This window comes from Molothrus ater, chromosome 3, assembly GCF_012460135.2.
Source record: "Molothrus ater isolate BHLD 08-10-18 breed brown headed cowbird chromosome 3, BPBGC_Mater_1.1, whole genome shotgun sequence".
Taxonomy (NCBI): Eukaryota; Metazoa; Chordata; class Aves; order Passeriformes; family Icteridae; genus Molothrus; species Molothrus ater.
The window spans coordinates 32,057,327-32,083,726 of NC_050480.2; the positions used below are offsets into that span (position 1 = coordinate 32,057,327).

The following is a 26,400-nucleotide window of genomic DNA, read 5'->3' on the forward strand; positions in this document are numbered from 1 at the left end:
ACAGCTTTTTTGCAGTAAAACAAATTGTAGAAAAGCAAGACTTTAATTATTTAATTAAGCTGATATATTGCTGAACATGAATAAAAAATTAGGTCATTTTTACTGAATTGCCTATTCAAGACTCAGTTGAAGAAATGAAGACCAAGTGGGAGGAACAATCCTTAACAGAAACTACACCTGACTCAAAAGTTTGAAGCAGAAAATAGATGGGAGGCTAGCAATGCCTCAGCATAAAGCAAGAAATATTGCCTGCACCCCTTTCAACTCTCCCCTTGGCCCCAGGTTATACCTATTCTTGGAGAAAAGATAATGTGTATAAATCAGAACAAAGGTCCATCTATGTAGCCATTTTAAGGAAGATTCCAAAGGGGAAAAAAAGAGAAGTAAAACTGCAATATTACCCTTTAAGTGTTCTTGGTTTAGTAAATGACATTGTGAAGTTGAGTAGAATAATTCCTGTGACATCAAGATTCCTGTGATGATCCAGTTCCATAGGGCTAAATAATCAGCTAGGTTACAGGGTAGAGAGGAGAGAAGGTAGGACTGACGAAAGCAGGAAGTATGCTCATGAGAAAACTGAAAAGGTAACATGACACTCTAACTTCCTGCATTTTTCTTCCTAATTCTGAAGTGCAATCCACTTTGAGAAGACAAATAAGACAAAATTGCAAAGGCTTTGGTTTTGAACACAGAATAGAAGGCATATTTAGATGGGCAAATATTTGCAAATGAATAGAAAGATCATCAACAAAATTATTTGGGCATGTAATTTTGAGGGAAAAGTTGCAAGTACATCTGATTAAATTCACTGGGTGTATTACTACTTTCAGACCATAATGACTTGCTAATGGATTGATTACAAGTTTTTCGTATGCCACAGCTGAAGACTAACTAAATACCTCATGCACAAAGAAACATCTTGGAAATGCCAGGGAGTGGCACCACTTCTGTTATGTCTCTGAAAAGCTCAATAATTGCAGTTCTTCCTGGAAAGAAACAAAATGAACAGAACCAGAATTTTATTTAGGAATGAAGTACAAAATAAGATCTGGAAAACGCACCACACAGACTTCAGAAGACTCAGCTATTCGTCAAGGACAATACCCTCTCAAGTTTCACTGACTAGATCAGAATATAAAACATTTCAGTTCAAGAGAATGGAAACAAGAAAACAGAGGACTCTATTACAAGAACACCAAACCTTGCAATAAAAGCAGAAAAACCACGCAAAGGAGCAAGACAGGAAGAGAGCTGCAGTTGATGGATCTGAGTCCACTAGATTCACCAGTGGGTGATGCTGAAGCTCTGAAAAGCACCTAGCTAAGAAAAAGTCTATTTTTTCACTAACAGTTTATCAGAGGAGAAGAAGAGAAGGAGAAACAAAGCTGGGCTTTGCTGGGCTCACATGTGAAAAATGTATCAAATTCTGTTCCAGGAATAAAAAAACCCCAATGTTTTAATCTCTGTTTTGAATTTAAAAACCCACCCTTTCTCAAAACCCCTACCTACTAGAACCTTCCTACAATTCACAAAACCCACCTTCTTCAAAACTAGTAAATAGGAAAGACAAAGCTATGAAAATACTTGAAAATTTTCATCCTTAAATTCCATAAAGGAGAAGATACCAACATTAGCCTGGACCAAAAATCCTGCTTATCCTAGTAAAAAGGCCACAATGCTTAACAGAACTACTTGTCCTCCCTTTTTTAACATTTAGTTTCCAAATATTTTTTTTTCTTCCAGCGATAGCTTCTAAATGTTTAGTCTGTTGCTGTGGACATTTTACATATCAAGGGCCACAAATAAAGACTAACAGAACAAACCCAGTATCTCAATTTTTTGTTTTCTTGGATTAACACATAACCCACCTCCTGTCTGACTACAGTAGCCTTTAGTGGTGCAGGGGACAGCCATATAGGACAGTAAAGCAGATTAAATCTATCTTTGCTACTGGAAAAATGAGTATTCCCTTCTTCCTGGCTTGACACTGCTGACCCCGTTCTGTGTACTTGCTCTGGCACTCATCTGACCACACAATAAGATAATTCAATTTGCTAATCCAAGGGAGGAAGGGGGGAAAAAAAGAGCAAAACAAAAAGAAAAGAAATTGTGTTCTCCTGGGTTAGTGGAGTGAATTAACTTCTCATGTACTTCGTAAACGACCAGAGTCACTGCAACAAAGCAGTGCAGCCATGCTGTACCAAACCCAAAGAGAAGGGAGTAACTGGGAATACTCCACACAGAGCCATTAAGATAGGAGAACAACTAGTCAGCCTCTTTAATATCCACCCCACTCCCTTACTTCTCCCCCATAATCTATGAGCCAACAGAACACACCTCAATTTCAGTGATGCAGCAGAGAGTACATTCCCAAACACAGGTCTCCCCACCTGAAATCTAATTACATCAGCAATCTACTAAAATATCATTGTGGCTTTTATTTGAAACCTCTAGGACAAGCTAGTTTTGACATATGATAAAAAATTATATACATACCAATTTAAAATATAAGGGTTTTTTGAAGGTCAAACACGATTTTAACTAAAAAGATCACTCTACCCACAAATGCACCTGTAGAATAAAAACAGCCTCCCAGCTTTTTGGTGGTAGAGTCAGAGAAACTGAACTACGGAACAGAACTAGGCATTTGCAATTTATTTTAGTATTTTTTTGAATGTATAACTGTACAACAGACATACACGAAGTTGTTTAAACAACTCTCTTCCCACCCTTATTTGCATGCATTCTGTTACAGTTTAAGTCACCTAATCACACACTACTTTTCCCCATGACACCTGCCCCATTCAATACCCCAGCTGGACTGTGATCCAGGGAAACATTAGCACTGAGCACTGAAGGAAGCTGCTCTCAGTAGAGCAGTCCCTTGAAAATGCATGGATACACACAAGGATCAATACTAGAACGGAAGACACGCAGGCCTTCAGTGAGAGCATTACAAACCTACAGACAATGGAAGGCTCCCACAGGCTCAATCAGCACAGTGAAAATGTGCATTTTAGAGGAGATACGCACATCCAACCCCAGCTCCTAGCTAGCAGACTTGAAGTTCCATCCCTCAGTCACGAACAACTTCCTTTTCTCAAATTGCAGTCTCTTGCTCACAACAGAATCCATTTTTACTACATTATGCATATTCTTCAAACAGGGGGAAGTGCCATTGTGTTCCTTTACAATCTCACAAGTGCTAGAAGCAGAGAGAATTTACTTCTAGAAAACCTCCTATATGCCATATCTCCTATATGCCATATCTGATGCCTCATTTCAGAATTTTCTAAAGGAAAACCAGAATTTCACAGCTTTTCCTTGCTTTCCAACTAAAGTAAAAACAATCTGTTGTATCTCAGTTCCATTCTGCCTGCAAGGCTAAGAAAAGCAGTGCTAACATGGAAACTGTCCTGAATCAAGGAGATACTATGGTATCAATATACATTAAATACCTTCTCCCTGCAATGCCAAGAACTGGAAATGGTACTGCAAAATCCTTTTCTGCAACTTCTCACGCTTTGAGTTTCATTCCAGGTATTTAACGAAGTTTCCAAGCTCTCACCTACAACTGAACATAGACTTTTCCAGTTCATTTTCATAAGCTGGAGCTTTTCTGGCTTGTATGTTATCATCAGACTTTTTAAGAAATTTTGCTTGTCAAGTCCATTACAGCAGATGAAACTCAATACAGAAATAACCCATTGTTTTTTTCAAAAGTCAGATTAGGTATGGGAAATAGTCATATGTCAAAACCACTCCCCAAACAATGCACTGTCATGCTGAAGTTTGGTAACAACTTAGAAGGTTTCTCTTCAAAAGAATTAAGGAAAGCATTTTAATCTGATCCATTCCAAATAACTTCAAGATTCTTGAGATTTTGACAAAATTCCTTCTATCCCCAGCTGCACTACTCTCTCTATTCAGCCAGCCTTCCTAACCTCTATCAGACAAAGGGGAAAAAAAAAAGCCAACAAGAACAGAACATTTACATAAAGGTGAAAAAGTGTTTTAAAAAGTGTTAATCAAAGAATGAAGTGAGATTCTTTGCAGTGTTTATGTTTAACTTTTTCCTCGTTAAATAAAATTGAAAGTTGAGGAGCTTCCATATCAGCAGAGTTTAGCAAGACACACTTCTCAGCATCTGGACATAAAGTAATTCCTAGAGGAAATTAATCATAGGAAATCACAGCATATGTAATCATGTCTCCTCCGTTCAGTTTACAAAAACTGTCCCATCCTACGTATCATTTTGCAGACACAAGCCCAGGGCCAAGAGCACTGTCACAAAGCCTTGAATGGCATTCCAAAGGAGAAAAGATGATCATCGCAATGCAAGAACAGGTTTTATTCTTTCAAAGTACTTAAATATTTTATGAGTACCTTTGCTTTCACAGGGAAGAAAATAATTTCCTCCAAGTGCAGATCAGTGGATGCTATCTAATCTCCTGTCACAATAACGCAATCCTTATGTACACACAACTCATCAGCATACCATCTACATCTCTTTTTTTTCCCATCAAGCCGCGAGCACTGATGGGCTAATTGTCGGCTTATGCTGAGAAAGCGCTCAGCACAGGGCGGCCGGCGGGGCTGGCAGGCAGCGCTCGCCGTGCCCGCCCGGTTCCCGGCCCCGCCGCCCGGCGGCCCCGGGGCGCAGCGGGGCCCGGGGAGCGCCCCCGCCCCGCTCCGCCCCTCCGCTGCGACGCCGCTTTCTGCTCGAAAATCGCCATCGGGTTTTTGTTAGCGCAGTAACCCGTTCGTCCCCACGGCGGGCGCACAAATGGGCCCGGCTGCTCCTCGCCGCCGGGGACAAAAACCCTGATTTCATGTTTTTCCCGGGAAGCGCCTGGAAAAAGGAAAAGCTCACGCCTTCGGGAGGATATTTTCGGAAGCAGGGGACCTGACTCGTCGGGTGGAAATACGCAACACGAGAAAAGGCGAAACCCGCAGATTTTCTCCATCACCCTTTCACAGAAGACATTATTTTAAGATGGGGGGAAACGCCGCATCCCAGACGAAGGGTGTCACTGATTTTTAAATCCGGAGAAACAAGCTGCCTCCAGCCCCAGGGCAAACAGTGAAAGAAGGTCATCAAAAAAAAAAAATTAAACCTCTGGAAACGTCTCCGCAGGAACCGCGGAAATCCGCCCGCGGGAGGGGAGGCTGCGTAGCCCCGGGCTGGCTGGCTGGGTGGGTGTGCCGGGGGCGCCCCGCGGGCGGAAAGGGGCAGGGAGACGCGGACAGCGGGATCCAGCAGCACCGAATGCTAGACATGGGATGCCGTCCGCGTCCCGCCTGAGGGGATGCCCCCCGGCACCGGCGATCGCCCCGCGCTGGCGAGGGGAAAGGGAGGCGGGGGCGCGGAGTCAGCTCCGGGCCCGGCGGGGACGGGGGAGGGGGAGCGGGCTGTGCCCAGACCGTGCTGCCTCCCTCTCCGCCGGCCGCAGCCCGCCCGGGTCCCGGCGGGCGGGTACCTCCTGACACAATAGGCACCGGGCGGACCGCGGCCCCTCTCCCCGCCACGGCTCCCGCCCGACCCGCAGCCCAGGGCGGCGGCGGCAGGAGCATCGTCCTCACTCACCCCTCCGAGGAGGCTCGCGCGCCGGGGAGGGGCCGTCGCTAGCGGGTGCTCAGCGGGCCGGCATCCCGCGGGATGCGGGAGCGAGGGCGGAGCGCTCGGTGTCCCTCTGGCAACGGCCCCGGCGTTATTCCCTGCACATAGCGGCGGCTAACGGCACCGCGGCACCGCGCCGCACTGCGCACGCGCCGGGGCCCGGCGGCGGCGGGGCCGCGTGCGCCTGCGCCGCCCGCAGACAATAGCGCTCCCCGGCTGCGGGCGCTCCCCGCGCGGGCGATGGCGGGAGGTAAACGGCGCTTTCCGCCCCGATCCGCCCCGGCCGTGGCGGAACCGGCGCTGAGCCCGCCGCAGGCCCGAGGGCGTAGGCGGACGGGCTGTGCTGTGCGCAGGCGCGACTGCGGCCGCGATCCACAACAAAGGGGAGACGGGTTGCGGCGACCACCCTTTCCCGGTTGTCGGGGGTGGGCGGTGGGCGGGGACTCTGCCTCCGGCGGCGCGGTGCATGCCGGGACTTGTAGTCCCGGCGGCGGCATTCCCGCCATCGGGAAGCGCGACGGATTCCTGGCGTGGCTAGTTTCAGCTGCGGCGGCCGACGGCAACGGTCGGCCACCAGGAGCCGGAGGGAGCCCCGCAGGTGGCTCCTCCGAGAGCCCAACGCGGGAAGGTAGAACGGGTGGAACTACCGTCCCCCAGCCTCGCCGCGGGGAGCCTCCGGTGCCGGGGCACAGCGCCGGCTGCTCTCCGGCGGCCAGCGGCGTCCCGATGCGGGAGCCCCGCGGGGAGCGCGCCCTGGAGGAGTCCCTGGAGCGGTACCAGAGGCGCCTCCGAGGTGAGCGGCACGGGCGCGGGGTGAGGGCGGGCCTCCCCCGCCGCCGCCTGAGTCTGTGGCTGCCCCCGCCCCGCGGAGCGCCCTGGCCGGGCTGGGACGGGCGCGCAGCAGGGAAGTTGTGCCGGGCTCTCCCCACAGCCGATGGCAGGCGCCGTTCTTGCTGTGACACGCTCGCGTCTGACCGTAACGCGGCTCGGGCAGGACCGCTGCTGCTTTGGGGGCGGTTCTGGTTCGTGTGAGGGTTTTGGCCATCCTTGAAGCATCGGACTCTAGTCGTGGTAAAGATGAGGGTACAAATGGATTCTGATGAGAGTGGTTGTTCCCCGTGTCAGCGAGCGGTTTCATACGTGCCGCTTTGTCCAAGAAGCGCGGTGTATAGCCCGACAGAGAGCACCTGAATCTGTCACCGTGACACCTGGGCTTACCAGCCTTCAGACTGTCACTGGCTGGGCAAAGTAAATGTCCGAATTCTGAAGAAAGCCAGTGGATAGTCTGTGGGTATGCGAACCTACTGGTGCGAAAAGTTGTGTTCTGAGCACAGCACCCCCACATGGCTTGTTGGGATGTTTCCTGTCCCATAGGAAACAACGTTGCCAAAAGAAGAAGAAAGAAACAAGGATAAAACAATGGAAACATTTTCAAATAGCTACTTGATATTCGATTCTCAGCAAATATTTTTTTTCATTCCTTCTCAAAGGAGCGTCAGTTCCCCACATTAGCAATAGATTTCTTTTGTTCCACAAGATAGAACTTTGAGGAATAATTTCTGTTTACTTTTCCTGTAGATGAAATGGTCATAGTAATTCTGCTCGACACTTGCAGTTAACAGTTATTGCAGAACAGTTAGGATGACAAATATCAGGGCTGTTTAACTGTGTGTAAGGACTGTTAGAGCTGACCATATCTAATGGATACATTGGATGCATGTATTCTCTTCATACAACTTATTTTCATTTTGTCTTTTTCTGACTGGATCCCCTTACTCTGGATCCATTATATTTGTTAATTAATTGAATTTCTGGTGAGCCTTTCCCCTTTATATTCTTGGAAACAAGAATTTTCTTTTCATATGATGCCAAGGTAGTTTCGATTTCATGTATCTGGGGGTGCTTCTCATGTAGAAATGAATATGGTGATGCACAAACAACCCCAATACAGGGGCAGTATAACCTAAGTTCCATTGCATTTCTCAAAGAAACTCTTTTTTTTTCTCAGTGATGTACAATTTTTAACTCCTTTGAGCTGTACAGCATTTTCCACATCATTACTACCGGTGTTAGGAATTTACTGTAGGACAAATAGGTCATCATTACTCTCAAAGTTGTCAAATCTAATGCTTTACCTATTTCTCTTATATTGAGAATATATTCTATATATTATATATATAGAATATATAATATTCTATAATATATTATATATATTCTCTTAAATATACAGCTTGAGATTTTTCTCCCCTTTGGGATGACCCTGTCATCCGGGTTCTGCAATTTTAGGTGGCATGCTTTGGGCATTATTTAATGTTCTTGAAAAACAGCATTCTTAACCTGCCTGTAATGCTTGACATTATCTGGATGCAGGCTGAGCTTATGGCAACAGGTTTTCTCCACCCATGCTGAACACCAGAAGAATCACTTTACAGCCTTACTCAGTTTGATGGAAAGGTGCTTAAGTTCTGAAAGAGCAACTGATTATTTCAAGGCAGTGTCCTTTGTTGCAAAAGGAAATCCCTCAGAAGACAGGGAGCCTGAGTGTTCAGTAAACTGAGTCTGTTGGCCAGAGGGCAGAAAGCTGTACCAAAAAAACCTGCTTAAGACCTAAGTGGTCTTAGAGCTCAACAGAGAGGCTTTGATAAATAACAGAGGTTCTATAATGTAGCTTTTCCTGAGCTTGTATAATGAAAATCTTTAATGCTCTGTGTCTTTAGTACTATGTGTAGTACTAAGTTAAGAGGGTGATATTTGTACAGTTGGGGTTATTAGGTTACTGTGTAAACTTTCATATAATTGAGACAATTTCAAATGAACCTTAAAATCTTTAGGAGATAATATTTCTAATAAGAAGTTCTCAAGGGAGTAGAGGTATTTTGTAAAGGAGAATGAGTGGTGAGCTCATATATGCTGTATCCATATTAATAACTGAAAATTGACAGGCATGATGTAAATGTCCAATGGGCCTTCTACTACACCACTGCCAAGAGCAGAGTGTGATGCCCTCCTGTGGCTGTCCCCTTTTCTCCTAACAGCAGTTAATCGGGAGGGCTATTTAGAGTCCAGTTCTTTGTTTCTAGTATATTTCTGGTTTCTTGAACAGAAACTATCAGCTTCTATTTTTATGTTGAGTTTTCTGCCTCTTGAGTAAAGAGTGCTGGCTCACTGTTGGACCTGAGACAGTGAAAGAGCAGGAGCAAAGGAGGGGCAAACAATCCTTTTTAGGATTGTTACTGAGCCTGATAAACTTGTCTACCTCAAGTCTGTCTTAGGATATTGTGGAAATTACATTCTGTATTCCACTGCATTGCTGAGTGCAGTGTCCTACATAATTTCAGAGAATGGAGATGCAAACCCTAAGAGAAACAGATGACAAGATAAGACTTTTCTGAATAAAGTTTCATTTTATGGCTGTTTTATTCAGTTCCAAAAATAAAACAGGAGAGATGGGAAGTCAAAGCCACCTTAGGAAAAGTGAGTATGTGTCCCAGTTTCCATCGCTACAAGTTAGCTGTCACACTGAAGCAGCTTAGAATTACATTCTTAATGGGTTTTTTTGCTTAGGCTTTTTATTTTTATTTGGCAGGTGTTTCTAGGTATTCTTCTGAACATAAAATGTTCTTTGAAAGGTGGAGAATCTGCCACAAGGAACTTGGCAATAAGGTTTTCACATGTGAGGGTTTCTATAACTTAGGCAAATGCTCTGTAGAAAGGGCTGGTGTAGAAACTTGTGACAATGACTGCTGCAGCTGTGCTTTTAAAGATGATAGCTTGGTAAAAGTTATGCTGAAAATTACCTATTTCTTATAAAAAAAGAGACCAAGAAACCAAATCAGAAGGATTAATTATTTTGGAACAGCTGAGCATTTCACACATCTTGGGATCTTTTGAGGCCCGACTAATGAACAGCCTGGTATTGCTCATTGCTGCATGTAAAATCCTAGCAGCACAGGTAGTGATAGACAGGATAGTTTTAGTCTCAAAACTGTCATATAGTGTGTTATTTCCACAGTAACATGCCTGTGTTTGGCAGCCAAGAAAGAAGAGCTGGATGTCAGAATGGGAAATAAAGTTCCAAGATGTGCTAAATACAAAAAACCCTATAACCAAATTCTCAGTTTCAGTATTTTTCAGCAGTTACTTGACTGAAAAGATATATGCTATAATATTTTAGGGTTTTAGCTGTCAATGGAAGCAAGTGTTGATCTAATTTTGGACAGGAAAGTTTTCTTTAAAATGGCTATAATCTTTCTGCTTTCACTACTGTGTCTAATTGTCTGTTTTGTCAGTTACTGTTTCACAAAAATTCTACAGGGTTTTTTTTAAGACCTAAAGAATCAGTGTAATTCCTTCTCTAATTTTGTAAGGCTATTTGCTGATTGGGAACCATGAGATATCAGCAAGTGATGCTGTTTGTTGAATTTATAGCCAGTAACTTCATGTTCTTGTAGGCATTATTAGAACCAGACTGTTAGGTTTGGGTGACACTTATAACAACCTTTTCATAGAGTTGCCATTTGGTTACTTCAATTTATGCTGCTTAATGATTCTACCAGCTGGAGTTATTTTCCATGTCTTTCAGGCAATTCTGTTGTTTTGGAGGATGGATTCTTTTCCTCCCAGAGTATTTTCTATGGCATTTCCAAGTCCATGAATGAGGTAGCTTTGGTGCTTTCATTTAAAGAAGTAGTCTTTTTAAAGAGTTCTGTGCAGTGCCTGACAAAACCTCTCTTTTTTAGGCAATGCTAAACTGGTTCAATGCCTTCTGGGTTTTTTTTTCCTGTTTTGACTTCAATGTCAAATTGTTGTTACAGTGATTTTTTTTTTTAATGTATTGAGTTTGATCCATCAGATTTGGGTGCTAGCTTGTCATTTTTCATAATCATCTCAGGTCCTTTGAACACTGAAAACCAAAGGACTTAATAGTAAATTGTGGGTTTTTTTAAAGTTTCAATCCACATGAGCCCAAATTCAATTATATCATCAGCTGTTCCAATAGGAAATAGCACTTCAATGATGTTTTAGCATAGAACAAGAATATGTGTTTGGATTTTATTTATAGAGTCTTGTTAAGACATTGAAAAGACAGGTGCTGATTGATTTTGATATGCAAATCATAGTGCTGCATGTGAGCAGGTGTTGAAGTATGTTTTCACTGAGGCCATGTTTCTGTAAAATATACTATTACAGGAGTAGCTTAACTGAGACAGTTAGATTGAATTGGGAAGACTTAAAAATTAATTGCTTCTGAATTTATTAAAAAATCATGTTCTTTGTTGTCCTACAGTTTGCATCCACAGTGGTTTTTTAAAATTTCTTTCATATTTAAAAATAATATTTTTACATTGTTAGAAACAACAAACATAGTCTTTCCACTCCTTGGTGTATTGTCTTTTATCCTAATGCCCAAAATTATGTACCTTAGTTTGGAAATAAAAAGTACTGTAATGTATTTATTCCCTTTTAGGCATCTAGTTCAACTCTTACTGAAGTAAATGTTTGATCTTTTTATCTGAAAAGCCACACCACTGGGACCTCCTAATTCCCAGTTTCCCAGTGGTGTTTTGCCTATGACAGCAATGTTAGTAATTTGAAAATATGCAAGCTTTTAAGATATTTAAGGAAATACTTGATGACACTTTCCAGAATATGGTGACATTATTTCAGAGGCAAGAAAGTGTAGTAAAAAAAAATTGGCATCAGTGTGCCATTGATAATGGTTTTATTGTGTTTCACTACTACTGGCCTGTATGTTTATGGAGAAAGAGGACAGAGTATAAGATCTCTGTTATCTTTATGGATGAAGTAATAGCTTGGAGCTCAGAAGCTGTAATACTACAAAGAGAGAGAAGTTCTGGGAAAACCAATATATATGGGCTTGGTTGGTTCTGGTTTGGTTTGTTTTGTTGTTTGTCTCTTGGCTAGGGAGCAAATACTGGTACTCTGGGGTTCTCTGGCAGACATCTACAGGGAATGGGGAAATGAAGGAACTTTAATGCTCTCAGATGACACACCACATGACAACTTAAATGACATTGAACACTTCTTGGCAACAAATGGTTGCAACATAGTTTGCTAAATCTAAGCCATTGCATCAGTGAGATACTTCTGCCATTTCTCAATTAGCTCTTCCGCCCTCATAGCATCCTGGAATGCTCAAGAAAGGATGAAGAGCTTAAGTATGCCAAAAGTCAAATATTTGACCTAAACCCTTCTTTTCTGAGTCATTGCCTTGTAAATGGTATTTGGGTTTCTTTTACTAAATTTTGACTGTTTAAAATATGCTTGATTTTTGTGAAGTCAGCTGAATCAAAGAAAAAATTTAGAAAGGAATACAAAGAAAAAATATATTGAACATTAGATAAGACCTCTACTGTATCATCTGTCAGTAAGTCCGTTCTTGAAAATTTATATTTATATGGATAGAGGTTTTCTGTTGTGTTTGTTGGGTCTTTTTTCTAGAATAGTGTGTGTTGTTATTTATTTTTCACACTGTTCAGAAGTCATTGGTCTTTATTAAATAACTATTTTATGGTGGCTTGTTTTTCCGAGGTTTTACTTTATTTACTCAGGTATTTGTTTCATTGTGTGACATGTTGCTTTGTAATAATGTGAGGTGGCATCACTAAAATGCAAAAAGATTTTTCTTGGTTTCCAATCCTGCGTATTGTAGAAAATATAGCATGAGCTTTAGGTTCATTGAAAAGTATGGAAGGTGCATATGCTAGGAAATATTTTAGGGTCAAGTATATTATTACTTATGCTGCTGCAGAGTCCTAATGTATTGAGGGGCTAAGATATTTTTCAAATATGGTAGGGTTTTTTTGGCTCTTTGCATTAGATAATTGCTTCCAATGGCTGAGTTTAGGTCAAGTAGTCAAGCTAGATACATGCTGAATGCTTGTAGTTCTCTCATGTTTTTTCCCATTTAAAATAATAGCCAGTAAATCCCTTCTTTTTTGTTGTTTCTTGTGGCTAATGATGTGGTTGGGTTTTTTTTAGAGCGTGCCAGTGAAAGCATCTCTCAACTGAAACATGCCTTGGCAAAAGGTGATGGCGCTGGATTTGACCAGTCCTCTGTGGATGAGGACAGTGGCAATGTAGACAGGGCGAGTGATGACTGTGGGACTGCAGCCAGTCAGGAACTGCAGCACAGTCATGCAGGTAAGACTGCTCTGAAAGCAAATGATTTAAACATTGTTAGAAATTATACTAATTTCAATGAAAAAAGTAATTATTTATTGGTTATAATGGTTTTTATCTCTTCCTAGTTAACCAACTTAAAATTTTGTTGCAACACCAAGAAAGAATGGAAAGTGAAGAGTCTCCCTCAAGAAGGAAAAATTCATTCCATGTAAGTTTCTTCTGGTTTCATTTGTGTTGTTTGAATAAATGGCATGCATGTTGATTTTATAGTATAAAGAGAAAAAAGGAAACATTGAATCATTTTAACAGTCTTAAATATGGGAGCTTACTGAGGCTATGACCAAAACTTAGCATCCTTATGACCATAATGGAAGAAAAAGGAATCTGTAATACAGGGTTTATACTTTTCTCCTCTTTTTGTTGACCATGTAGTGTGGTCATCCATTCTTTTCATTTTGAAAACACTTGGAATAGACAACAAAGAAAAATTTCTGAAAAAGCAGGCTCTTTTTTCCTTTGACTGTACATTAAGGAATCTCAGTGTCCTTCTTATGCTTTAACTATGCTTTTTCTTGGAAGAGTTAGAGATGTTCATGCAAAAATAGGTTTTGTAGTTCTCTGCCAAAATGCAGGGTCTCTGTCAAAGTTTGTTTACTCCCTTACAAGGAACAAACCTTACAAGGAGCAAACCTTACAAGGAGCCCCTTACAAGGGCTTCTCAGATGCTGCTTCATTGAAGCAGACCTGCACCACAGTACGTGTGATGCACTGTTCAGTTACAGAGCAGCTGAGAGTTGCTAGGATCTCCACAGAAAAATAATTCAAAGGCACTGCTGCGGTTTTATCTTTTGATGGCCTACACTGAATATTTTTGGCTTATACTAAGCAAGCCAAGCAGCTCTTTGCTGTCAAAGTTAACAGCAGAATAATCTAAGAGCTCTATTCCTGCTGTGTTGCTTTCAGCCTGTGTAATGAGCATAGCTCTGCTGTCCTGATGTTAAGGAATTTTATTTAACTTTGACTGTTCTATGACCCATGAGTTTAGTATGGTTGTCCTGCCAAGTATTTTGCTTCATAATGGCATAGGAAAGAGTTAGTGTTTTGTAGCTCAAGGGATTGATGGATCATTGGATGGCTTGGCATGACCTGAATTGGTATCATTTTGTATTTAGCCTTGGAAGGGAGGGAAAGAATCTTTTATTCCATCTTTGGTGAAGTTTTCTATTCATATTGGGAAGTTTTACTAGAGTGGAGAATTCAAAAAAAATGGAATACTTTTATCTAAGAAACTTGGGATAGTGCTTTCAGGGAGAGGATCAAAGAATGAAGGAATTAACAAAGAAAAAAATGAGAATTTACTGTATTGGTACAGCATTGCCCCATTTTTTCCTCTTGAAGTTTCCAGTGAGAGACATTCTGTGAAGTGGTGGCTTTACTCTCCTTTGCAGCTGTCCTCCATCTGCTTGAGGATATGAAAGTGTTCTGAAGGCAACCACGTGTAAAGCTCAAAAAAATGTTGAATTGCAAAAGTGCACACACACCAAAAATAAGCCCAAGCCCTCATAAAATGAGTTTGTCCGGTGATTTACTGGACACTACAGAAATGCTTCTTGTATAAAAAGAATCCAATTTTCCAAAGGTCGAGGAAAGCAAACTTAGATTATGAGTAACCTTAACCTTTTGCTTGGAGTGATGCTGAAATACCTGATGACTGCTGAATAGTAAATGACTGCAGGATCTACAGCTAAATATAACATTTCACAAAAATTATACACTTTAGTAACCTTTACCACACTTCACACATATAAATAATATTGTTGCAACAAAATTCCCTTTTCTTTCCCATAGATTAAAGTTGCAATAGACATCAAATGATTAAATCCTTTCCTTCTGATTACACCCAGATGGTTGTGCAGAAATTTTCCTTTTGCCCTACACTTTATCACCGGAGGTCAAGGCCCAGCAAGACTGCTTCATATAACAGTGCAGCTCTGCAAGCTGGGTTTTGGCTAACCTAGCTGCACCCAACTTCTGTTCCTGACACTGTTCTTATAGCTGGAGATGTGATGAATTCCTGTTGTCTCCTGCCAGTTTATAGGATGGCAGAGTTTCTGTAATTCTGTGGTTTAGATGCTTGAGATTTGAGACATTCTGGGAAAGTACAAGGTGGGCCAAATTATTTGTGATGTTGGCAAAACTATTTGTCACCGTGCTGAATGCTGGCTTCTAGAGCTGCTAAGCATTTATATTTTATAAATCCTTTTTATTAAGTATTCAGTATTTGAGTGTGAACAGCATTTCCAAGACTCTGGCATAATTGTTTGGTAATTCATACTGATCAGATGTGTCTTTCAGTTCTGATTTTAATATTTGGCAAGATTTAAAATCATGCTTCTTCTGACCTCTGTTCTTTCACCCTCTTGCACGTTATATTGTGAGAACATTAATTAAAAAATCCCAAATCAATTTACAATCAGTTTATAACAATTATGTTGTTAAAAACGTAAAAAGAAAATCACAGAGATCTTTTTGTGTTGAGAAAATACATTACCTGTTATTTTCTTTTTAGTGAAAAATTCCTTAGCACTATTGTTTACATTACAGTGATGTTTCTCAGTTTAAACATTAGAATTGTTTTTCGGTGAAAAATAATTTGAATAGAAATGGAGTTTTTCCACATTTTTCTAACATTGCTGTGGTGTAATCTTGTCAGGGAGGCAGCTGGAGGTCTCAGCTGCAAGGTGTTCATTACATTTTCAGAGAAGAGGGATGGATGAATAGGAGCCAGAGAAACAGATGACTTACAAATATTATCAAGGCTATATTATATAGACTTTAACAAGCGTCGTTCCTTTTTTGTTTTAATTTATAAAGTAGTTAGGATTAAGGATTTAAATCAGGATGAATTCTGAGTCAATAGAACATGGAGCTTATGTCTACTGAGCTAGGCAGAATATGTGGCAAATTTAGAATTCCTTCTCTAAAGGGATGTTTTTTCAGATAGTTTTGGGTATCCTGCATTTGTCTCTGCAATCCTGGTTCCAGATATCTCAAGAATGTCCCCCTCTTTATAAGCCAATACTTATATTTGTATAATTGGATTACAAGGTTTTTGTTGCTAGAAACTTTCATCTCATCCTAATTTAAGGATTTTACCTTTATAAGGATTGGACAAGGAATTTTAATGCATTGTTGGCAGAACCTGTAGATAAGATAACTAGTACATGTAATAGCCATTAGCGACTTGGTTTGCTTTTTTATTTTGCTTTGTGGGGTTTTTGTTCAGGTTTGGTTTGGGGTTTTTTGGCCTTTTTTTTGCAAAGGTGAATATTTCAAAAGTAATATTTAAAAACAATGATTTAGGTTTCTGAATCTTTGATCTTTTTTAAACTTCAATTATATTTAGGAAATACATAATGGAATATTTTTGCACAAAAAGGCATGTTTGTGACCCAAAATCATAAGTGTTAGAATTGTGTGAGTTTCAAAAATAGGGATATGCATAAAGATACTTGTTTTCCTTCAGAAGTATGAACTAGTGTTAGTGGAGAAGACTCCATTAACAATTCTGTGTGCATTTTGAAGCCTTACCAGAAAACTGTAGGTTGTATTCTGTGTGCAAGCAAGATCTTACTGCAATAATGGAAAATCAGAACATAACACATGTTGTTCTTTACTTCCTTCAGAAGCCCCCAGAAGCTGTGCCTGCAGACTTACCAGCCCTTTTTGATCTTGTTCCTATAATCACTGATCAGTCACAGTACATTAAACATTTGGAAGCAGAAGTGAAGTTTTACAAGGTATCAGATAACTTATTTGACCTACTAAAACCCTGATCCCCCAAATGTGAAGAACTTTATTAAAAGCAGCTTACATTCAGATTTGAGATTGATTGTTGTAATGACCAAAACTGAGCCAAATGCAGTTCAGTAGATCCCTTACCCTGTGTCTTGGTATCTGGTATTTAAGGGTCTTTAAAGATATTTTTACAAATACAAATGAGCATTTTTTTAAAGATTTATAGCAATTTAAGCTGCAAAAATACAAAATCTCTCTTTTGCACATTCTTAGTCTCTCTAAAAGGGTTAAAACTTCTGAAAATGTTCATCTAGACTCTTGGTCTCATGATGCATTTCAATATTGATAGCCATCTTAAGGAACCTTTTAAATGCAATTCCTTCATCCTATAGGAGGAGTTGTGTGGGGTAAAAGATCAAGAACAGGCAGTTTTACTTGAAAATGAGGAACTCCATCAGAAGCTGAAATTCTTAACTGCAGAATACATGTTGAGAGAACAAACTCTTCTTGATGCCTCAGTAAGTTTTTATTTTTTGTTGCTTTAATCAGTGCTCAAGAATCTGGCCAGATTATTTTTATGGAAGAGTATACAAATGGTTGTCTGTAAATGGAATTTTTAGTCAAAATTTAATGAGAATTTGTAAATATGGATTTCCTTGGGTAGCATCATTATTGTAGGTTGCTAACCTAATTAATTTGTTTATTGGCTCTTATATTCTACTGAGGATTGTTCAGGAGAATATAATGAATATTGTTTATTGGTTCTTATATTCTACTGAAGATTATAAGGTTCAATACTTAAGTAAGGAAATTTGTTTAAAAAACCAGCCTGCATAATCATAACTGAAGCATTAATACTTTCATTTTAGGCAAATACTCAGAAATCCTGGCCTGTAGGTGGTAAAGACTGCAGCACACACCAGCCTGTCACCTCCTCACTGGTACATAATAAAGATCAGGCTTTTGTGGCAGCAGCTTCTGGAGACAAAGCCAGATGGCCTGTAGAGCTGGTTGGTATTACCTTTCTTCACAGACTCCTACCTTTGCAAAACTCTTCAGTGTTTTGTTGGTGGTGTTTTTCCAGTTCTGATGATCACCTTTTAACAGACACAGGAGAAGTTTTAGTTGACTGAACCTTAATCTGAGCTCAAATTTTATTCTCTTAAACCTCATCTTCTCATTATGCCCTAATTAATATTATTGTGCAGTTAGACACAGATGGCAGGTTCTATCTGCAGATGATTACTTCCAGAGATAATTCTTGTTTAAAGATGATGGCTTCACTGTACTTGGGAGATTCTTAGGAGTAACACAGCACCCAGGCAGGTGGGAATTAGCTGGTGTAATTTATGTAGCTCTCCACACAAGCTCTTTATAATGAGTTGTTCTGCTCCTGGAGCAGTACAGGCTGAGTAAGGTACAAAAGTAGTTTTGTGCAATCTGCTTTCCCTTGGATGAATTACACACCTTGTGCTTTTAGAGATACAGAGGAGTCCTAGTAATTTAGAGATTGTTGCCTCCTCCTATATTTTTAGTTTTGGAGGATATAAATTTTCATTTTGCTCTGAAGTAGTGGGGTAGTTTTGCTATCTTTTGGGAAAAAAACTTGGCTAATTGAAACTTTTGATATATTTTATTCATATGCATTTTTGTACTGTGGAATTTATACAGTTCTTTAATTCTTTAATTATATGGGATTTGAGGGGTTTTTAATAGAAATATATAGTTTTGGGGGTTTTTGTACTATTATTTTAGAGCTGAAGACCTCAGTGATCACTGATGCCTGCAGTTGTTTGGAAGCAGTTTTTTACAGTAATTGCTTTTTTCTTCATCTGCCACATTTAAATCAGGAGAATCATGTTGATTGTAACTTCGTTCTAAGTGTCATAGTGAGCTAAATTTGTAGTGCTTTATCTGGTTTTGTTATCACCATTGTATTTAACATGGGTGTGGTTGATTCATGTACCTAGTTCTTCACCAGGTATATGAAGAGTAACTCACTGTATTATAAATAAATAGTCTGTGTAATTGACGTTCTTAATAATTATGTGTTAATATCTGCTGACTTGTGGGAAAGCAAGAGCAAACTTGAGACATGATTATCAGTTTCTGTGAATCATTGTAGAGAACAAAGGAATGCAGTTGGAATTGAAACAATTTACCATATGAGGATCTGGCAAAAAACCTTATTTAGAAACAAAAAATGGGAGGGTTGTTCACTTTTTAGACTTCCAGAAAACTGAAATACTTAGGTTTCTCTGCCACTAGTATTTCAACAGGTTTATGTCCTAAGGGGAAAAGAATGTGGGTAAAGTCTAGGTTTATTTGTAAAGACTGTTATGAAGAAAGCAAGACATATCTTCTCCCATCTTTTCTAAAGGAGAATCTAAAACTTCTTTATCAAGAAAAAGTCAATATCCTCGATGCTCAAATACAGTCTCTAAGGTAAAGTTAATTTTTTTTCTTAAAATAATCCTTAAAAAATTGTTGCTGCATAACAGCATGAACCACTCTTAATCTGTATTTAACTAAGAGAATGCCTGAATGTCGTGTCTCCTGATAGTGTCCCTAAAAACTGGTTTTCTATTAAGTTCTCTCAAATATCAATGTAGCAAAATTGAATGTACTGCTTCTTTATAGAAACAGTACCAATATAAAACATCTTATCTTTTTACCCTCTTTCCCCTAAGAAAGGTCATGTAAGATAGATCACTCAAAGAAAAAAGAGAGGTTACAATTTTAACTTGTGTGACAACTTCCATAATTAGCTACTTTCTACTACTGTTTAATCATGTTTTTCCCTAAATTAATCATGGTTTCACAGTTTTGAAAATGCTAGACTGTTCTGTGTGTAAAAAGCATTATTGGTAGGGAGACAAGTTAAAAGAATGCTTTGGTGAAACCTGCAAAATGCAAAGCAGTTGTCTTAGTGAAGGTAAAGGAGGATCTTTTATTTCAGCTGTTATGGTCCAATTTTTTTTTCCCCTTGGCCTCAAGTGTTATATTTACTCAAAAGTAATTGTTGGGGGTTGTCTCAGAATTTCCTTAAGTACATTATTCAGCCTCTGATTTCTCCTAAGAGGCATGATCTTGCAAACAGGAAGTTCTGCAAAACTAAATTTTATTGAAGTGACAAATTATATCACGTTCAGTGATATAATTCTTTCTTCTCTTTTAACTTTAAGGATGAATGTACACAGGACTTGCTGATTTCTGTCCAAAACTTTCCAACAATAGGTTTGTTGCACCATGACTGTCTAAGGATATATGCAGAGCAAATTCTGTTCAGGTTATAGTGGGTTATATGCAATAGACCAACTACTAAAATTGGAAAAAGTGCACAGAAGATTTTCCAGATGGAAATAAGAATGCACGCAGTGTATATATCATGTGCACAGTAAATCCAATGCAAGCAGAATGTGTCAGACTTCCTGAGTGTGTGCTGCCCAGATGGCCTGCATAACAAACCCAAAGCTTTGGATTCATTGCACAATTTGTCAAATTGATCTATATGTGCACAGTGTGCGTTTGTCTGGAACTTCCTGATGTTAACATTCCTATTGCTTGCGATCTCCCCAGCCTGACACATGCTTGGAAATTCTGGAGAAAATTCTTCAGAGCACCTGGTAAAAATTTTGGAGACAAGTAAAAACCTTAGCCTGTTTTTCTGCACATGTGTTTGACCTCAGGTTTTGTATATTGCTGGATCTGAGTGATGTGCTGATTTCTTGTCTAGGGAGTAGAGAATAAATAGGAAGCTAGTGATATTATTAATAACAGAAACAGAAAATTGTTGGAGTATTTAAGTATTTTTACAGCGGATTTTTTTTTGCTAATAATGAATATTATACTCCGTTCAGACAAAATGTAAGCCTACAGGTTTTTCATCTAATAAATTTCTGTTTAACTTCAATATTTTCTGATGATATCGGGAAAGAAATAAATTCACACAGTATTGTTTTGTCTATTAATAATTTTGATTAGGCAGTTCAACTGTTATTTCTCTGTTAAAGTCTTCCTTACCCTACTGAAATGTGTAAAATACTGTTCATTACAGAGATTCTTACAGTTCTTTCTAGGTAACATTTGTAGTTGTATGTGACTTGTAGAAATATCTAATTTCACAAATTTCTTCTTTCTAGAAAAGACCTTTCAGAATCTCAGAAGACATGCAAAGATTTGGAAGGAAGGCTGAAACACCAGAAGTCACTGTTTGCAGCCAGAAATTCTGGCCAGGTTGGTGGTCTGTGCCTGAACTGTGCCCAGCACGAGGCCATTCTTGCACAGACTCACTGTAATGTCCACGTGCAGACCATCGAGAGGCTGACCAGGTAGGTACTGGGGGTATGGATTTGTGTTGGAAATATGGCCATGGCTGCTTGCATTAAACCTTTCAAGTCTCAATGTGTTGGGTTACATTCGTAGAGAGATGTGCATTTCTGGAACAATACACTCCCAAGCTGGAGTCATAATGCTGAAATCAGTGAATGTAGGTCCCAATCTCTTCAAAATCCGCAATAGCTTTGCTGCTTATTTCAAGTGGGAAAGAATTTTAGTTGTTATAATGTAATTATGATACCTTGGGCTGACCAGATAATGAGACAATTTACAGTGTTTCCTGTACTTTTTGTACAAACAAGTCCTTCACTCTGTCAGCACAAATATTGTGCAAGTCCATGCATTTTGACTGATTATTTCTTGCAACAGTTCATTATAATTATGTAGTTGGAAGATTTTCTGGCTCCACTTTACTCTCGTTACCTCTGAGGAACTTTTTAGATACATCAACAATAGGTTGTGTGCTTGGGGTAGGATGCATTTCCTACCCCAAACACCCATAGCAGTTCCTCCCTGACTACAATAAGACAGGGAAAAGAAGTTCTATTGGACAAAAATAAATAAAATTATTTCTTGCACCCTTTTTGAAAAAAGTATAGCTTTTATTTATATATTTTTTTTAATCACAGCTATATAGGCTGGATATATGTAATTCAGGGATCCCAACATTAAATTCTTTTCCTTAAGGAATTCTGACAGTCAATTTATCTTCAAAAAAACTCTCCCTTTCTACTTGCTAGTAATAATGACAGGATACTGCAACTTTCTCAAAGTTTGTTAAATAGCCATCTATTTATTGTCAGATATCTGAAGTTTCTTGGAATTTCTGAAGTATTAAATGAGCCTGAGATGGAATAGTGGGTCAATTAGAAGCAGGGAGACTGAAGGGGCATAGAACATATATGTACTTGGTCAAGTGGGCACTATCCCTCTGCACTAGATAGTTATTGTCAGGATTTATGTATTTTTTTCTATTAGCAAGTCCAAAAATTTTCTGGCAAAGCTCTGTTGCTGAGAAGTCATGTTTCAAAATCTACTTATGTAACAAAAGTAATTATTTGTCACAGATGTTGGAAAATATGAACAAACTGTAAATCAGCACATTCTTGTTCTCTTATATTACAGTGAGCTTGAAATAAAAGATGTGAATTGACCTCTTTATTTATCTTAAATCATTACTTCATTTGGAGGTTTAAAAAAAAATTAAAAGCTACCTCTACTTGTGCAGTTTATTAAAAACAAGGGTATTTCAGCAGGAATTTTCAAAGGAACTTCATCCAATTGAAAAAATGAAATGAAACTTCAACGTATGACTGCTAGGTCCCTGCCAAACACAAAAAAATATGTTAACATTTTACACAACAGTTTTCAGACAGAATCTTGAGCTGCACCTAAACCACAGACAACAGACAAAACTTAATTTAAAAACTTTTAACATATCAAAATAGTGAAAAGATGAGGCTAAGTATTACAGTTTTACCAAGTCTGCTTTACCATTTAGTACAGATTTTAGTGTTTTAGTGAAGAGTTGTAGAATCCAGGTGTCCTATTGTTTGGCTTAGTTCCAGTTTGCAGCAAATGGATTTAGATTGTCATTTGATATACTTCGAGATTACTTGTTGAACCTAACCCTTCCTTTTTATTATTTTTTCCCTCTTTTACATTTAATGAAAGTGTAATTCCATATTGCCTTTTTTTTATTATTTGCATGGATCCCCATTTTGTTACATCAAAAGAATGTGCTCAGCTTCCATACATTAATGATTTGAGATCTGCTGTCTTTACTGGCAGTTTCTCTAATGGTCCATCCTTTTAAAATGAAGGACTGGTTGTCAAGCAAATGATATTTTCAGTATCTGCCAAGCTTGCAGTATGTTGTCTTTCACTCATGAGTTTTAGTCTTGCGTTGCTTACCACTTTGCTTAAGCCTTTCATCTGTATGCATTTTATATTTAGTATACCTGTTGTTTGGGGTTTTTTCTCATACAAAAAGAAATAGAAATATCTGGGTTGGTTTTTGTTTTAATATGCAGAGAAAGAGATGACTTGATGGATGCACTTGTTTCAGTGAGACAAAGCATAAAAGAGATGCAGCAAAGAGAATCTAATGCTTGTAAGCAAGTTGAACATGCTGTGCAAATGGCAGAAGAGGCCAATTTTGAAAAAACAAAGGTAAATCCATCACAAAATTAGAGCTTTTTAATGTTCCAACCTATTAAATATTAATTCGTTTTCATGCTAATGAGAGAATGCATGCATAAGACTTTTGTCATATTTTAATATAATGTAGATTTAAAACACCTGCACCATGTGACTGTTTCTGAGCAGTAATAGGAATTCTGTATTCAAGTTCTTAAATTCTCATCAATACTATGGGGAGTGCTGCATTTTTTAATTGATGTACTTTCACAGCTAAATGATATAAATTGAGTTGTAGAATTTTCAAAGATATTCATGATATGTAAGAGGATAATTTTGACATTACCCTTCTGACCTACTCTGGAAAGAATAGTTAAAATGCTTACAAACAGTTATTTTTTGCCTCAGATGAGAGCAGTGCAAGAACTGATTGACTATCAGAGCTCTTTGAAGATGAGAAGTCTTGTCTAGTGCTAAGCTTGTCTAAGCTTCTGGTGTTATGTAAATAATAGTGATAAAACCAGTTTTGATCTAATGCTTGTGTTAGCCCTGTACACAATCAACCTATATTCACCTAAATTATTTCCTTGATAGTTAGTGACATCTACTGTACTATTAGTGAATTACTGTGCAATTGAGAGAGGGTTGCTTTGTTTTGGTTTTTGTAATTGAACGCAACAAGATTGATAAAATTGGTGTTATTTACTCCAGTGCTGTAAGAGAAGAGTGGGTGCTTGTAGGGTTGTGTAAAGTGCTACTGGTTTGTCTTCAAGGCTGAATAGTAGTCTGGTATTTTTTCATGCCCCAAAACTGTTTTAATATGAAAGAACAGGAAAAAAAATTTTACTTATACTGCATTAATTTTGCCTTTTTACAAGTACTGGTATACCTCTTGATAAGTACAAATCATCCTTTTTTTTGCCCTGTCCTATTCTACTCTCAGGTGCTGTTTTTCTTGATAACTAGCATGGAATCCCATAGAAGATTCCACGTAACAGAAGTGAGAATTAGCACATCAAGCTTTTAAATACTATAATTGCAATTTCATCAGCCTGTTGTCACAAAGTCTAACCTCAGGTGCTTATCATTTAAAACCACCATTTCTTCTTGTCTTTTGGTTGTCTCTGTAGTTTTTGGCCTCTTGCTTATTGCATAGAGCAGGAAGGAAATACGTTATGTTTAAGTTGAAGCAAAATCAGGAATATATTTTTGACACAAATGTCATAAATAATTGTTTGCACTGCTCGTTGTGTAGTCAGAACAGTGGTGCTAACAAAATACACATTTCTTCTTGAAATGCAACTAATGCAACTGCTTTCTTCTAGAGTGCATTGGTTTGGATGTCTACCAAGCTGCAGCAGTTTTATGCAGGCAATTGTTTGCTGAAGTTGATGATTCTTTCCTACAGAAAAGGATTCAATGCCATAAGAGAGGGATTCTCTCGCCTGAAGAGGATCCCACAGAATTGCCATAAAACTAATGGAAACTGTTAGAGCGGTCTCTAAAAATCGTGGTTTAACTTGCTCCCCTCATGAAAAAAGCCAAAAAAATTGAACACAAGGGACTGGCTTTGAGTGAAAGAAAAATAAGCAGTTAAGAAAAATTCATTTGAAAATGAAGGGTAATAAGTTAGAATTCCTTAAGGGAGGTTACTCTAGCTTCTTTGAAACAGAATATGTTGGATATCAGTGGAATGTTGAAATTAAATCTAGTTTACTTGTAGGCTAGCAAAGCTCCCTTCAGGGTACTTTGAATATTTGGATTTACTTGTAATGGAGTAGTGTATTTATGATTTAAACTGACATAACACTCAAATTCTACACTTTGGCAGAGATACAGCAGCATAAATAGATAAATATCTTCTTTTTTCCCTCAGCCTTTTTAGAAGATAGTGAAGACGGTGTTTTGAGAATGTTCTTGAACTTACGTTTCTTCTTTTTTCATAGAAAATCCATCTATAACCCTGTGTTTTAGCATCTGAAATTAAGCAGTACTTTATGAGGTACTTGGTAGAATTAATTTTTGACAAACCTGAAATTTATTTGTAAACTTTTTTTTTTATATCTTTACTGACTACTTTATGGTTTCTTAGCATTCTGCACTCAGTAATTCACTTTAGGAGGAGACTAAGTGGAAGTGCATACATTTTATTCATTTTTCCTTCAGTTCTTTAGTTAGACAGCAACCACTGTATTTGCAAGGAGTCAAATATGGAGGCTGATTCTAGTGATGTGCATTCAGGAATTTCAAATTTTAAATGTAAGGCAAGTAATCATAGTTTTACAACAGCTCCTTATTTGGAAAACACACAGAGAAAAATTCTTCTATCTTTGCCATTATTCCTAAGAGCAATTAAATTTCTCAGTTACAGTAAGGCATCTTAAACATACATACAAACCTACAAACATATACATCTGTTTTCATTTTGTTAGTCCTATTCTAGATGTTAACACAGTAGGATATGTATAAACATCATTAAAAATGCATTAAAAAAAGACATTTCTAATAGCAAACTGGTTTCTTTGAAGTTATTAAATGAATACCATGTTTGTTTAAAAATTTTAGGTTTCTTTCACTTAAGTAAATTGGGGTTTTTTAGGCTCTAGTCCACTGTGAACAACTGAGAAGTGAGATGGAACGACAGAAGAATTATCTTGAGAAGGAGTTGGCTGCCCAGCTAAATAAGAGGGCTGATGAAAAAGAAGCACTGCGGCGGGAAATGAAGAAGGAAAGGGAGGACTTGGCAGCAATGGTATGGGTTGGTTCTTTCTCTGTTTGTGTATTACAATGAGCGTATCATCCTCTTTAAACTTCATTTACTTGTCTTTTATTTTTAGTTTTGGGTGTGAGAGCTCAGTCACTTCTACCATTTCTTTAAAGCAGTGGTAGATAAGTGATGTTTTGAGTTTGAATAACTGGGTTTTGTGCAATGTCACTAGATACATACTAGGTTGTTGGTGTTATGCACTTTATTTTAGTTTGCATAATATTTTTAATGCACTGTGTCAGAGTAAGAAAGGGTTAAGTAATATGTGATGCAAGGTTTGTACCTAGTTTTTTTTATAAAAATTATTATTTAGTTTGCCATGGCAAGCATTCAGAAGTTAGCACATGTCAAATTTAGGATTCTTTGCTACTTTGATCTTTTATATACATTAATGCTACAATATCATAATTTCAAAGTGATCTTATCATATGTTTAGTTTTCCCACCTGCAGAAATGTGTTGGAATTTCTTTTCTCACTCTTACTAATGTTTATAAACTCTCTGAGACAGAATCTGTCTCATCATTTATGCCACGACCATCATGATAGTCTTGATAACCTTGTTTTAGGCTTCTAGATGCTGCTGTAATTTAA

At 38.7% G+C, this 26,400-nt stretch overlaps 2 protein-coding genes across 11 annotated transcripts in view; one reads left to right on the forward strand and one right to left on the reverse strand.

Moving 5' to 3' along the window:
• CEP170 (centrosomal protein 170) overlaps positions 1 to 5,949 on the reverse strand; it is a 95,880-nt gene extending 89,931 nt beyond the window's left edge. For 7 of the 9 annotated variants that reach the window (XM_054514168.1, XM_054514172.1, XM_054514167.1 and 4 more), the window contains exon 1: positions 5,588 to 5,947. The gene's annotated coding sequence lies outside the window, so the exon portion shown is untranslated. Of the gene's footprint in view, positions 1 to 5,587 lie in introns of all 9 variants that reach the window. The other 2 variants (XM_054514169.1, XM_054514173.1) reach the window with 2 other exon arrangements.
• Positions 5,950 to 6,167: 218 nt separating this feature from the next.
• The window catches only part of SDCCAG8 (SHH signaling and ciliogenesis regulator SDCCAG8), a 104,605-nt gene continuing 84,372 nt past the window's right edge, over positions 6,168 to 26,400 (forward strand). For both annotated transcript variants that reach the window (XM_036381400.1, XM_036381401.1), the window contains exons 1-10: positions 6,168 to 6,413; positions 12,623 to 12,784; positions 12,892 to 12,974; positions 16,453 to 16,566; positions 16,957 to 17,082; positions 17,434 to 17,574; positions 18,945 to 19,009; positions 20,707 to 20,895; positions 22,936 to 23,074; positions 25,641 to 25,793. In XM_036381400.1, coding sequence (XP_036237293.1) covers positions 6,347 to 6,413; positions 12,623 to 12,784; positions 12,892 to 12,974; positions 16,453 to 16,566; positions 16,957 to 17,082; positions 17,434 to 17,574; positions 18,945 to 19,009; positions 20,707 to 20,895; positions 22,936 to 23,074; positions 25,641 to 25,793 — 1,239 coding nt within the window. In that variant the 5' untranslated portion in view covers positions 6,168 to 6,346. The remainder of the gene's footprint in view (positions 6,414 to 12,622; positions 12,785 to 12,891; positions 12,975 to 16,452; positions 16,567 to 16,956; positions 17,083 to 17,433; positions 17,575 to 18,944; positions 19,010 to 20,706; positions 20,896 to 22,935; positions 23,075 to 25,640; positions 25,794 to 26,400) is intronic.